The sequence below is a fragment of the Myotis brandtii genome, unplaced genomic scaffold (assembly GCF_000412655.1).
Source record: "Myotis brandtii unplaced genomic scaffold, ASM41265v1 scaffold26, whole genome shotgun sequence".
Classification (NCBI taxonomy): Eukaryota; Metazoa; Chordata; class Mammalia; order Chiroptera; family Vespertilionidae; genus Myotis; species Myotis brandtii.
Window position 1 is genome coordinate 861727 of NW_005359880.1, and position 14901 is coordinate 876627.

The window sequence follows — 14901 nt, forward strand, 5'->3', positions numbered from 1 at the left end:
CCGTGGTCGGCAAACTGCGGCTCCTGAGCCACATGCGGCTCTTTGGCCCCTTGAGTGTGGCTCTTCCTAAGCCTTAGGAGTACCCTAATTAAGTTAATAACAATGTACCTACCTATATAGTTTAAGTTTAAAAAATTTGGCTCTCAAAAGAAATTTCAATCGTTGTACTATTGATATTTGGTTCTGTTGACTAATGAGTTTGCCGACCACTGATAGTCTAGTGCCCACACCTGCTCCCAATGTTCTCTCTCTGGCATCCCCAATCCCGGATCTAGCGAGCTGTTGGGGGAAGAAGTAGTTGAAATGATCTGGTTGAGGGTGTGTGTGTGTAATATTGTAAAGGTATTTTCTGGGAAAGATAAAGGAGGCATGGCTTTTTCTGGACTCTTATGAGACTCTTTCCCCACTCTCCAGTCTATGTAACCATAGATTGAATTGAGCCCTGAGGGTCCACGTGGGTCCAAATCATCTCTTGATAACTCAGACAGAATTACATTGCTGTCTTCCTGGTAGTTATTATATGTCTGGGGCTCAAGAACACACCTAGGTGCTATAAAGCCCCAATTATAAAATTCAATTTGTTTTTAAACTTAATAATCAGAGAAGTTGTTTAATAAATTGATATTTAAATCAGTCAAACCATTCCATATTAGAAATAATGTTATATATTGAGTTTACAGAGCTCAAAAGAGTCATATAATTTCATGGGATTAAATTAGGGTTTTAAAATGAGTTGGACTGGTCAAATAAGTATGGTCACTGAATGGAAAACTGGAAGACAACTACCCTAGTGTTACATTCAAATGTTGGCCCACTGTGTGCCAGGCATTGCTACCTTAAAGCAGAAGAAACTGCTTTAAGGCCAATGGTGTACTTGATTTGGGCAAATACGATTTGACCTTTCACTTCCCTCAATGCCAGGTAGTTATAACTGGATCTAATAGAAATTATGTTGAGATTTTTAAAAATCTAAAAGTTAGCTATTCTTATTTTAAGAAAAAATTTAAAAAAACATTTTCATTAATTTCAGAGAGGAAGGGAGAGATAGAAACATCAATGATGAGAGAGAATCATTGATCGGCTGCCTCCTACACGCCCCACTCTAAAGAGCCCCACACTGGGGTCAAATCTGCAACCCGGGCATGTGCCCTGACTGGAAATTGAAGAACCGTGACCTGGTTCATAAGTCAACACTCAACCACTGAGCCATGCCAGCCAGGCATAGTCAACAATTCTTTATTTAAAGGCACCATTTTTTCCCCCATTCTGAAAACACTATATTCACAATTAGAAAAAAAAGTGTAGAAGAGTAGAAAGGAATCACCCATCTTTTCATTGCAAAGGAAAGCCACCATGAACATACTTTCCAGCACAATTTCCCAATGTGTGGGTGCCTTCATATGAGGGGGATACTTAGCCAGAGGCAGTGTGACTGGGTGCTACAAGATGAGACACACAAGGTCTCTGTTGAATTTCTGTGTAGAAACCAGCCTGAATGCAAGCTGGGTCAGAAGAGGATAGCTATGAGGACATGAAAGCAGTTCCTTCTGATGCTATCTGCAAGGCTGGAACAGCCGTTTTGCGTAGAGGGAACACGTGTATACCTTGGGTCAGGCACATGAAAACCAGTGAACTGAGATGTTACCTGCAAGATAAGCCTTTCCCCACCTCTGTGTGAACTTGTTCTATCTTTCCTTGTCATAAGAATAGTGTTGGAACATACTGCACGCTTAGTTCACTCTGTTGTTGTGTCTTTTTTGGGGGAAGAGATGCAACTTAATTTATATCCCTACTGTAATAAACACCATCAAAAGTTATATGCTAGTGCCATTGGATAGTTTCCCTCGTTGGAGAAATTAGAAAGGGAGTTCCAAGGGAAATCTGGAACAAGCTATCTGTAGTGAAAGTTCAGTTTTATTTTCCCCCAATCCATTGCAAAACAACCCTTTGGTCAAATATAATAAAAACAAATTGCTAGAAAAAAGGAGAAGAAGAAAAAATTCAAGTCCTAATAACTTGAACTGACCTTAGAATTGCTATGAAATTCCTGACTGTTTTTTTTTCTTGTTTCTGTACTTATTGTGACTCAGATTTGCCAATATTTGAATGTCACACTAGGGTAGCTGTCTTCCAATTTTCCATTCGGTGACCATACGCATTTGACCAGTCCAACTCATTGTAAAATCCTAATTTAATTCCATGAAATTATATGACTCTTTTGAGCTCTGTAAACCCAATATGTAACTGCAACCCTATAATAAATATAAGCAAGTTTAACAGGGCATAAACTTTGGAAATATGGCCATATACTAATTTGCCCATCTGTGTTGATTATTTTAAGGAGGGCATAGCAATGATCAAAAGTCCCTTTTCTCAGGAAGTGATGTAGGGATAGAAAATAATACTAAAAAATTATTTATAGTAATAAATAATAGAAAATAAAAAGAGCAATGAGATAGAAAATGGGAGGAGAATGGGGCTATGTTTTAAAATGTGTTTTTATTGATGTCAGAGAGGAAGGGAGAAGGAGAAGGAGATAGAAACATCAGTGATGAGAATCATTGATTGGCTGCCTCCCGCACGCCTCCCACTGGGAATTGAGCCCACAACCTAGGCATGTGCCCTTGACTGGAATTGAACCCGGGACCCTTTAGTCCTTAGGCCGAAGCTCTATCCACTAAGCCAAACCAGCCAGAGGGAGAATGGGGCCACTTTAAATTTACTAGTTCAAGAAGTCTCCCTGAGAGATATGCACATATGTCCCAAATGATAAGGAGTCAGATCTGCAGGAAGAACATTTGGGGCATAGAACAGCAAGTGCAAAGGCCTAGGTATCCTTGATATGGCAGAGGTATCCTTGGCACCTTCAACGATAGAAAAAGAGCTAATGAGGCCTGCAGAGAGCGATACCGAAAGTAAGTTGATGTGGCCCAAGGCATCTTTGGGCTTCATGTCATTTGATAATGGACAAATGAAGAATAAACGAGGGAAGTGTAGATAAGGCAACTGGATCATGGGCAGCCTGAAAGTGAATTTCTGGGGACAGGTGAGCTAGATTGCAACTGGGAAACATGTAGGACTGAGGAAAAGCAGGAATTTCACCCATGACTTAGCCCGTAGTCCTGCTATGTGGAGAGGAGGCAAGAAGGGAAAGGTGATTGATGAGCAGCCTGAGAGGGATTTGGAGAGAGGGGCCTGGCCTCATGGACAGTCGATAAGAAAGGCTTTGAGGCGAGTACTGGAGTTTGCAGCAGTGGTTGGTACCTGAGGCTGGGTGGATTTGATCACATTTAACTCATAAAGCACTCTGAAAATCTTGACATTCATACCACTTTAGAATTTCAACACAGAACATAAGACATTCATGATTGAACAACTGACTTCCTGCAGTAGGAAAAGGAGTTCTTTGAACAGTGGGTGTTTCAGGGCCATAAAGACCTTTCTTTACATTGTCATCTTGTTATTTCCACTGATGGAAAGGTGGAGATAGGCTGGTGTCCTTACCTGAAGTGATTTAAAAAGTTTATTATCTTCTGATTGCACTTCCTGTTATAATTCCCATTCAGCTTTTGCCCTCCTGCCTTTCCTAAAATTTAAAGGACATTAAAACAACAACAACAACGACAACAAAAAACAACAACAACTGATATCAGATACAGAAAGGTTTTTAACGGAGCAAACAGCCTGAAATGATTCTTTTTAGGATAAAATATACCACTGTGTAGTCCCACCCCAGCCAAACTTGGAGTAATATTTAATGCAGGTTAATTCCTGGGGACAGGGGTAGGGGAGGGGGAGAGAACATAATTTGCAGTTACCTAACTCCGAGGTTGCCTTTAAGAAAAAAGGGAAGAGATGTGCTTGAGCCCGAATTCAATTTTGCTGTTTGTTTTCCCACCTGTGGAAAACCAGGCTGGGTTCATAAATTTTGCCGTATCCAGATAGTTTTAAGACCACCAGTTCTTTTTGAGAATGGACTTTTGGCCACCTAGTTAAGGTACAGGCTCCAATGAAGCCTGGGTGAAAGAGCCTACTTTAATCTCACATACACACACACACACACACACACACACACTTTTATGGTAACTTAGGAATAATATACTCAAACTTTTAGAGCTAAGAGGGCACAAATACTGCTTTGACCCTTCACTTCTTTAACAGAAGAGGAAATGGGGGTGATGTAACTTGTCCAAGGTCACACAGGTAGTTAGGACCAGAGCAGGCACTGGAGCTGGGACTTGTCTAGTGACTTTCAGTTTAGTGCACTTTCTACTTTTAACATGTGACTCCCTAGTCCTCGAGCACTCCAAGAGCTGGAACCACATTGGAAAGTAGCCTGTTTTCTTCTCATTAATTTTGGGAGTAGGTTATATTTCAGCGACTAATTGGAATTGAGAAATGTCTTGCATTTGTTGTGTTTTGTTTGGCGTTTAGGTTTTCCCATGACACTAGTTCAGGCTGAAGCCCTAGACAGAATCTGTGACCTGGACCTTGTGATCACTCTGAACATTCCATTTGAAACACTCAGAGATCGTCTCAGCCGACGCTGGATTCACCCTCCTAGCGGGAGGGTGTATAACCTGGACTTCAATCCACCTCTTGTACATGTAAGAATATACAAAGTGCGCTCACAAACCAACAAGAAAGAACCAAGACATTTTAGTTGAGAAGTGGGTAAAAGATAGGAAGGGACTGTTGAAAAATGAGCAAATATATATAACCAACCAATATTTAAAAGGCTCATTTACTAGTAGTTAAGGAATATAAATTAAAGTTTATAACATCGATTGCTGGATGGGATTTTGGAAAATTAGAACCGTAAGGATGCCTTCCTAGCTAGAGGTTCAGTAAAGTTCCAATGAGTCTGGCTCATTTGGGCTGACCACTAGTATCCATATTTTTTTAACACTATTCTTTAAAAAAAAATTTTTTTTTTTATTGATTTCAGATTAACACTATTCTTTAAAAAAAATTTTTTTTTTTATTGATTTCAGAAAGGAAGGGAGAGAGATAGAAACATCAACGATGAGAGAGAATCATTGATTGGCTGCCACCTGCCCGTCCCCTACTTGGGGGATCGAGCCCACAACCTGGGCATGTGCCCTTGGCCGGAATTGAACCTGGAACTCTTTAGTCTGCAGGCCGATGCTCTAACCACTGAGCCAAACTGGCTAGGGCCTCGTCTCCTTTTTAAGTCTTCTTTTTAAGTGTAAGTAGTTCTGGAATTTCTTTATTAGATCTCTTTCTCTTTTCCATCCCAAGAAGCTACTAGCAGGGGAAAAAGTGGGTGGGGAAGAACATTCTGAATATGCACTGAAGTCTAGCACAGATGCTTCACATTTTGGCTCTGCCTAGACCTGCTTTTGCAAAGATTCTCATAAAATTTGAGATGAGTTAACACTTTCCAAAGACTGGGTTTCCCAACAAGAATACCGGCAGTTACAATGCTGCTTCCAAACACAGCAGTAAAAGTGCTTGTCTGGGCCAGCTTGACCAGCCCTGGGGTCCGAGAGCTCCCCCAGAAGGCCAGTGCTGTTGCCCTAGCATCCTCCTGCTCTTCCCAGAAGCAGCTGTATTTGCTGGTGCTCTCAAGTCCTGGAAATGACTTCTGAGCTTTGCAGCCAAACGTATGAAAAAAGAGAGGGGGATATAGTGATGTATAGCCTCTCCCATCCCTATCGCTCGCCCCTATTATGTCAGGGTAGCAGCGATGGAATACACATGTGACTCACCAGTAAGTCATCAGTGTAAATTATGTACCCAGGACCCTGAGCTGTAAAGGAATTTAATGGAATTGTAGCGAGTTTTAAATTTATAGCCAGTTTCTGATTATCCAGTTGAGTTGCCTGAGCACTTTGGTTCTGCTCTAGCCTGCGTTCTGAGAGATTTATTTCTTTTGACTATCTCCCCGGGTGCAGAATGGCCATGGACTTGGGAGGCAAAATTCTGATCTGTCCAATTTGCTATTTCTATGTAGGGTTCCTGAGGAGGTTAAAATACATTTAAAAATCAGGTATTTTTTTTAATTGCCATTTTTCAGTTCTCAGAATGTTTGTTCCTGATTATCATGAGTGTATGATTCATGCCTATTTTAATTTACCTTTATTAAGAAAATTCTTTTTTTAATCCTCTCCCAAGGATATTTTTTGCATTGATTTCTAGACAGAATGGAAGGGGAGATAAACATCGATGAAGAGAGAGGCACATGGACCTGCCATTCCCCACATACACCCCAGCCGGGGCTGGGATTGAGCCTGCAATTTAGGCAGGTACCCTTGACTGGGAATCCAACCCATGGCCCCCTGGTCCACGGGCCGATGGCTTAACCACTGAGCCAAATCGGCCAGGGCTAACTTACCTTTAGATAAATCATCATTTGATTTAGTAAAATAACACGAGTAAGATTACTCTTAGAAAAGCTACATGATAGAATTTGAAAGTTAGCGGAGGCAGGACTGAAATGATCTTCTCAGTTAGTGCTTTCCCTAAGTAAACCAGTTGGCTCCTTGAAACATTTCATTTTCTATATTAAGAACTCAGGCTTTAGAGAGCATCTCCATTTTGTTGAAAGGTTGCTTGTTGGCAGAGGGAGGCTGCGTGGAAATTTAAACTGAATTGAAGGTATCATTTATCAACAGCACAGGAACCCGCTTGGAAAGATCTGAGAAGTTAATAAAGATTTAATGTCAGCTCTCATGAAGTAGGGCTTACATGCTGTTAAGAGTGCCATTTCTTTTCAGGTGCCTTCCCTGTTACCACTGGTGCCCAGGCCTAACCCATTATGTGGTGGGAATCAAAGGTGAAGACATGGTTGTCACAGGAAAGTGTTTTACTATGGAATGACCCAACCGATGCCCATATTAACTGGTTTCTCTGGCATTTGTAGGGGGTTGATGACGTCACCGGTGAACGGCTGGTCCAGCAGGAGGATGATAAGCCGGAAGCAGTCAACGTCAGGCTAAGACAGTACAAGGAGGTGGCCAAGCCGGTGGTTAAACTCTACAAGTGAGTGCGCTTCAGTGTTTTCGTGGCAGTCGGCCAGTTAGAGAGGTGTGGAGCCTCGTGGGGAGGACCTTGGGTAGAGGTGGGGGATGTTTCAGCTAGATAAGCCCTAAAAGCCAGCACATTCCCAGGATGAAATGCTGGAGTTGTTGGTGGGCCTTGGGTAGAGGTGGGGGATGTTTCTTTCAGCTAGATAAGCCCTAAAAGCCTAGCACATTCCCAGGATGAAATGCTGGAGTTGTTGGTGGGAGACAACGCCCAGTACAGGCTCTGACACCTGATCATCCCTGTCCAGTTAGAAATTGCATCTAGACTTAGTGTCAAAATGTAAAGCATTATTTCAGCCACTTAAAAAAGAAAAATGAAAATGCCACACATATATATCTTATTTGGATACAAGGTTAGATGGGACTTTTGGCCTAGATGTGTCTAGAAGGAGTTTTACAAAGATAAACTAAAACTGTAAGTTGTGGATTGCAAATTCAAATGGCTACAGGGGCCAGGCAGGTCCCGGAAATGAAGTCAACAGAGGGGGTGGCAGGGGGGGGGGGGGGTGGGAGTGGGGGTGTGCAGGGGCAGTTGAGTGGCAGTTGAACTGTATGGCTTCTATGCAGCTCCAGTCAGTTATCACCACAGGGGTCCCCCCAGGCTCCGTGTGACCAATGATTCCTGTTTTTCAAGAGAAACAGACATCTGGCTCTTGGGTGGAAAAATTCCCAATTTTTATATTAGCAACAATGAAACCCGTGTGCGGACCTGCCTGCTATGGTCCTTTTCTGACGTTGTAGCCTCCAAACAATTTAGCCATCATTTAGGTCAGAGGTTCCTGATCAGATTACTGTGACTCATTCCATATTTCACGATCATGGTCGTAATTTGGGTTTTAGAGTACGAAATCTTGTCCGTGGTTCCCTTTTCAGAAATGTGTCATGAGGCAGACTTGGGATTGTCCCCCAAAGAGTCATGCTCTTCGATATGTTTTAAAGGGGAGAAGAAAAGGTGGCATGGTAGCAAGCATGCCAGAATTGTGAAAGCTATGGCCTTATTTAGACACCACAGAGCGGGGTGCTGATAACATTGAAGGGGCCATTTGGACGCTTTGCAGCGTGTGATAGAGACTCTGAGATTGTGCTTGCCTTTTACCTGCAATGCCTGTGTGTGCTGGGCTTTGTGTTTCAGGTCCCGAGGAGTGCTCCACCAGTTTTCTGGAACGGACACTGACAAAATCTGGCCCTGTGTTTACACGGTTTTCTCGAACAAGATCACGCCGATTCAGTCCAGAGAAGCATGCTGAGCCCGGCCAGGGGAAGAACCAGGAAGATGTGCTTCTCCCTCCAGATGTTTCAGTTGTATGTGTAGTATGGTCCCCAGTAGAAGCCAGCTGAGATAGCTTGCAGTATCTTTTCTAGTTTCAATGATGAACTGATATGAAAACTAATGAGTGAAAGGAGGCAATGAAGAGGCTGTTCTCTGCCCTTCGGAAAGAAGGGTCACCTGCACATGTTGAAGATGCCTCTGCACACGCCCGTCAAGCCCTTCGCCAGAAAACAAGGACAGGCTGGATTTCAAATGCCGTATAGCCCAAGCTCTAGCTGATTTTTGATCTTCATGTTGCCATAGTGGCAGCCTTTTTGCATATGGTGGTGGTGGTCTCTTGGTTCTCCCCACCCCCTAAAGGCTGTTGAACCACAGCACCAGTGGCCTGAGGATGCCCAGGGCTGTAGCCCGGGCTTTGTCCACGTTCTCTGGTATGTCCTCCCCTGGAGACAAGGAGGTTGAAGCCAGTTGCTCGCAGTGGTCGCTTCTCTGACTTTGAGTGACTGTACCCACAACTTATTGTTTTTTTTTGTTAGGAGAGGCATCTCCCTTGCATCCATGCTCCATAGAAGCTCTGCCCTTCAGACATCCTGGAATGAAAGGATTTGGCTTCTGCTGTTTTTATTAGATGGTGTCCTTGTTATTGTTTTTTAAACATCTGTTGCCTCCCCTCCCTTTCTCCCTACAGATACTGCTTTGAGCCCGCTGAGATTCCTCTGTAAGAGCTGAGAGCTAGGGGATGATGTCAGATCACTCGATGCACCAGAACTGAGCTCTTTGAGGGTCTACTTTACACTGCTGATCTGACTCTCATGGGTGGATACTGTTCCTTTTTTTTTTTTTTTTTTTTTTTGGTGGAAAAAAAAAATCATCGTTGTAAATCCCCAAAGTAAGAAATATTCACCTACATAAATGTTAAAAGATTCATCCTTGTAAATCCCCAAAGAAATATTCACCTACATAAATGTTAAAAGATCATATCTTATGTACTAGATGTAATTAAGACCATAGGGAGTTACTGGACTAAAAGAATTGTTTACTTTTTATTCAAGATAAAAAAAAATGAATTTTGAAAATGCTGCTAAATGTTGATGCCGACAGTGTTTTTCTCCTGTGAGTAAAGTGTTGGCGAAGGGAATGGAGCCTGTGGGGTTGCGGAAACATGTTGCACTAGCTGTGCCTAGACTCAGGATGACAGCTTTACAATGACGAGAAAACAAAATCTTAATTTTTTTTTTCTATTCCAAAGATTCTATAGGGTGGCCATAAAGTCTAAAAAGACGGATAGCACTATTTTGTCATTCACTGTAATGTAATATCAATAAATCACTTGTTAACGCTTTGCTTGGTTTCCAGACTTGGTGGCCACCTTGTATAATTCTTGCTCTCCTCTGGGAAGAATGATGAAGTTTAATCCTGTTGCCTTAAAAAATATCCCTCTTCATGCATTGTGATTACTCCCAGCGAGGGTCCTTTACTATCCTGGGAGGGACTTCAGTGGACTTATTGCCTTTGGCCTCTTTGGGGAAGGGATAGGAAATGACCTGCTCACTAATTCCATATTCCTCCATCCTTCACTCTCCTCTCCCTTCCAGCAAAATAACAACTACAGCCTGTGACACTGTGTCTCACAGTGTTGGCTGTTTCTGAGACTGCCCACCAACCGGGGTGGCCCTTTGCTAGGTGAGACCAAAAAAAGTCACACACCTTTTCCATGGTCTTTGGAAGACGATGCTTGTTTCATGCTCAGTGGCCTAAATATATATATATTCCTGGTTTTCTTCAACACACTCCTTCAATGATTTTGTAAAAAAAATTTTTAAAAATTGTTTTGGAAAATATTTTGTGAAAAGTAAAATCCAAGGGACAGCTTTTCTTGGTTTTCATTCTACTGCCACACACACAGCTCCTTCCCTGTTACGCAGAAATCGTTTGGATAGTCTGAGATTCCCCCCTGTCCTCACATGCGGTGGTTCTAACCAGCTCTGAATTCACTTTCTCTCCATTATCCTGACAGGTGGCCCGCTTGTTCAGAACTTAAACATTGCTGTGTTTAATACCCATTAACTTTAATGCAAGCATAAAAGAGGTACCATTTATCAAAGGCCTACTGACTGGCATGTGCAGTCTCAGGGCCTTTATAAATACAAGGTGGGGCAAAAATAGGTTTACAGCTGTTCATGGAAAATAATACAATAATAAATAATACAGGAACAAACTTTCATGCCCTCACAACTGTGACCCACCCTGTACTTCATCTTTCAAGCATCCTGTGAGATAGGCACGCTCCCACATTGATAAGAGAAGGCAAGGTCAGAGATGTGAGGCGTGTTGCCCAGGCCCCTGCTGCCAATAACTGTAGCCGGGACTCACGCTCAGGCTTTCCTGACTCTGCAGCGGAGTTTGCTCCTGGATGTCAACCACCTGTTTCCTGAGCGAGCTTGCTTGTTTTTGTCTTGTATTTAAGAGTGGCCTCACATAAAAAATGGTCCCCTACGTGACATTCCGCTTTACATGGTACTGTTCTTAGTTTTCCCTTTGCTTACGCAAAGGAAACTGCTAGAGGAAAGTCTGAGCCTTGATACTCCTCCGAAACTATTCATTTATAGACAAAATAAAAGGCTGTTCATGTACTATAGGCTGGCTTGAGTCCTGGCTAATCTATGGAGAAGGGAAGCTCATGTCCCTCACCAACCCTTTTGTGTCCATGGTTTTAAGCCCTTAAAGGGACCATTACCCTTTAGCCACCCTCACCCATGGTGCTCACAGGTAGGTCAGGGCTCCTGGGAGCCTCACTTCTTTTCTGAGATTAGAACAAAGCGCTCGCTGTGACCCCAGACAAGGCCCTGATAAACTGGTCCTTCCTAAAGAGCTGGCAGGTGAACCAATGGTGATGTGCACCTACACAGGGTAACCCTGACTTTACACCATCTCTCTGTATTATATCACCAGGATTCTGAATGCCAAATCCACACCTTAGCCTGCCATCTGATGTGGTGGCGCTGCTTATACACAGTTTTGGCCAACTCAGGAGGGAGACTGGCTTCCTGTGTTCCCCACCTTCCCCAGGTCATTCCCTGTCCCCCTCCAGGAGCCACACTCAGATGTGCCCCCCTCCTCCCCCCTTCCCTACCTGACCCCCAACCCCCATTGGGAAGGGAAAGGAAAGGAGCAATGGGTGAGAGGTACTGCTGTGGCTTTTTCTGCCACTCAAAATGTTGAGACAATAATGTTAGAAAGACACCTGTGCAAATCCATACATAGGGCTTTTACAAAATTTAATTTACTGGAACCTACGTTCCGTATTTGACTTGAGCAGTTTGTCTAAACAATTTACCGGCATGCTGGGGGTATTTGCTCAAATCATAAACATCACAAATTTCCAAGTGTTATGGTATAGGCATTCTGAGCAGTTGCTGGTTATTGCTATTTCATGCTAAGCGCTTTACATGCATTGTCTAATTAAATCCTTAACAATTACCCTAAATGATAGATATTTCAATTACCTTGCCTCCTTGTATTTAAGAACTGAAATAATCCGGTTTACGTGAACTGTTTTCATGGACCTATAGGGATTAATCAGGAAATGAAAAATGGCCTTTTTGGTACCTTTCTTTAGTTTGAGCTCTCCATTCTCATTAGTAGGTAAAGCAACGTATTTGCTCCCGCCTGGCACCTTTGCTTTTGGCACTCTGGTGCTGAGACAGGACATGGGCCCTCCCTGGGTCCCAGTGGTAGTTGCACACTGTATACACAGAGGGCATATGTCTCATCTGTGCTCTGCCTGCGTTACAGGATCCTGGGAGGCATCCGTATCTACCTGATGAATTTTGCTTATCACCTTTCCGTGAACAGACAGCAGTTACATTTTCTTGCTGCAGTTAATTTTGCCGGAGAGGCCATTCATAAGGCAGATCATGTTCACGGTAGGAATTGCTTCTCTCTTCCCCTCCATTTTGAGTAACTCCCTTGTGTCTGATTGGTGTCTCAAGAGAAGAATGTGGTCTGGTCCTAAGTTATCACCCCTTTCCGTACATAACGGGCCCAGTCTGGTTTCCAGGGGAGAAGTGTGCAAGACCCAGATGTCGGGGACCCATGAGGCCATATTTCAGCCATGAAGAAATATCTGCTTCCTGCACCTGTTGAGATGTATTATAATTACAATTGTTTATAAGTGCCATATCTTATCTTTCTTTTAGCAAATTGCACAGTTCTTGCCAAAATAAATGCCATTATCTAATTACTGTGTGTGTGAGAAAGAATGACAAAGAGATAGGGATGGTAAAACATTTCCAAAAAGGAGAAAGCTCTTGTGTGGCATGGATATTCCTTCCCTCCTCAGTGATAATTAGGCTGTCCCAAGAAGTTCCGTGTCTTTGAAAGAAAAGATTTCCTGCTTAAAACTTTTCGAACATCGGTGCACCCAGATGATTCTCCCTGGCGTTAGTGTGTGTCTAACTCCATTTCATTCCTCAGTGATAATTAGGCTGTCCCAAGAAGTTCCGTATCTTTGAAAGAAAAGATTTCCTGCTTAAAACATCGGTGCACCCACATAATTCTCCCTGGCGTTAGTGTGTGTCTAACTCCATTTCATCAAAACTTTTTCTTTATTTTAAAGCTTTGGCTATACAGTCAGAAATGTACTCAATAAAAACAAACTGAATTGTATCTGATTTATAGAAAAGGGAAGAAAAACAAAAACTCAGTCTTTATGTTAGCTCCAAGGCGTCAGGGGTCAGAGGGCCTTTCTGGTTTTAGGAGAATTTGTACTACTGATTTTTATATACTCTTGTTTTTGAGATGAACAGATCTCTGGGGGAAATTGAGTTCCAATGGCATTTCACTGTGATCCCTCTCACGCTCAAATCAGTTCTCCAACCCAAGGACAACTTGTCTCTGGTTTACTGCCCTGTGAACCCTCAGCTCGCTTTCCCAGAAGTCACGTGTTTACGATGAGTCAGTGCTTTCCCTCAGGGAGAGCCCTCGGCCTTCTTGATTTGGGTATATGTGCTTAATGCAGACTATAGAGACCGAATCTGTAAGTGTTCTAACTGTTCATTGTATTATTATTTTTACTATCTTGCTTGAAGCTTATTCAAACTTTTTGATTTGATAGAAATAAAGTTTTTTTTCTGCTTATAACTAGTGAATTCATTTAACATTTGGATAGCTTTTTACACTTGACCATCTGCATCTTCACAGATATTCTCATTCGTGCCGCTGCAAGCACTCCACTATCCACAGTGTTTTATCTCCAGCTTACAGATTGGGAAAACAGAGAACACGGTGTTGCCTGGATAAGTTGGTGGCAGGGCAAGATCCTGAACCCGAGAGTTAGGATCCCCAGTCTCCTTTTCTTTCCTGCTGCGCCATGTTGCCTCATTTTGTATACCCTCCAGTACCTTGTTTGTCCAGCACTTTATTTTTCACATGTTCATGGACATGAAAATTTTATTTGTGAAACAACTGGATGATGTGAGCAGGTCACATCATCACATCCTACACAGATCCCATCCTATAGATTAGGAGACGGATCAAAGTATGTGACTTTCAGGTCACAGCGTTTGGGGCTACTCAGCAGAAGAAGAAACCTCAGTAGGCCCATCTGGCGGGGTTGGCGCCAGGGAGGAAATCTAGCCTCCACCGGAGGAGCCCCCTGGGATAGGGAGGGAGCAAAGGCTCTGGCTTCTCCCAACCTCACACTCCCCTTTCTCCCATGGGTGGGTGCGGTGTGGGCTTCCCCTTAGCAGAAGCCAGCTGACAGAAGCCTGAGAAACGTGTTCTACAGGTTTCCACGCCCCTGGAAAGGTGAACTGGATATGATGGCAAGTGGTGAATTGAATTAAAGTTCAAGCCATTCATCTCTTTGTTGTTAATCCTCTCCCGAGGATAGTTTTTCATTGATTTTTAGAGGGAGTGAAAGGGAGGGAGAGAGACCAAGAGAGAGAAAGAAACATCCATGTGAGAGAGACACATGGATTGGTTGCCTTCCCCATGCTCCCCAACCAGGGCCAGGGATTGAGCCTGCAACCGAAGGAATCAAACCCAGGACCCTTTAGTCGGAGGGCTGATGCTCTATCCACTTAGCCAAACCCCTAGGGCAAGCCATTTGTATTTTAAGAGGATTTTGCATCTCTGCCCCATTGGCTTCTTGCTGGTGCATATGATTTGCTTTAGCCAATGGAATGTGAGAAGAAGTGAAGTGTGTCACTTTGGAGCAGAAGCCTAGAAGTTTCAGGAGCCAGAATGTGGACGCCAATCTCATTCTGCTATGATCCTGGCAGTCTCATGGGACTTTTCTTTCAACCTGGATCCTAAAGTGAAGACATGGAGTCTGGGATGCAGCCAGTCCACAATGCAAAAATCAACCTTTGCTTTTATAAGCCACTGAGATTTGTTAGCACAGCATATTGTAGCCCAAGCTGACTGATCGAAATGGGCCTAGTGTATGTCATCCAGTTATAGCTTTGATTCTTCATCAAGCACTATTAGGCTCTAGGGATGCAAAGATGAGTAAGACCCAGTTTTTACCCCTTACTTCCTCAGTCTCCTGGAGGGGATGGACATACGATTACATAACTC

General features: G+C 43.1%; 1 protein-coding gene across 1 annotated transcript in view; it reads left to right on the plus strand.

Annotated features, from left to right (window-relative positions):
* Window positions 1–9209, plus strand: part of AK4 (adenylate kinase 4) — a 35809-nt gene extending 26600 nt beyond the window's left edge. Inside the window, exons 4-6 of the mRNA XM_014541061.1 lie at window positions 4435–4607; window positions 6887–7005; window positions 8182–9209. Of these exons, the coding sequence (XP_014396547.1) occupies window positions 4435–4607; window positions 6887–7005; window positions 8182–8296 (407 nt within the window). The 3' untranslated portion in view covers window positions 8297–9209. The remainder of the gene's footprint in view (window positions 1–4434; window positions 4608–6886; window positions 7006–8181) is intronic.
* The last annotated feature ends 5692 nt before the right edge of the window (window positions 9210–14901 follow it).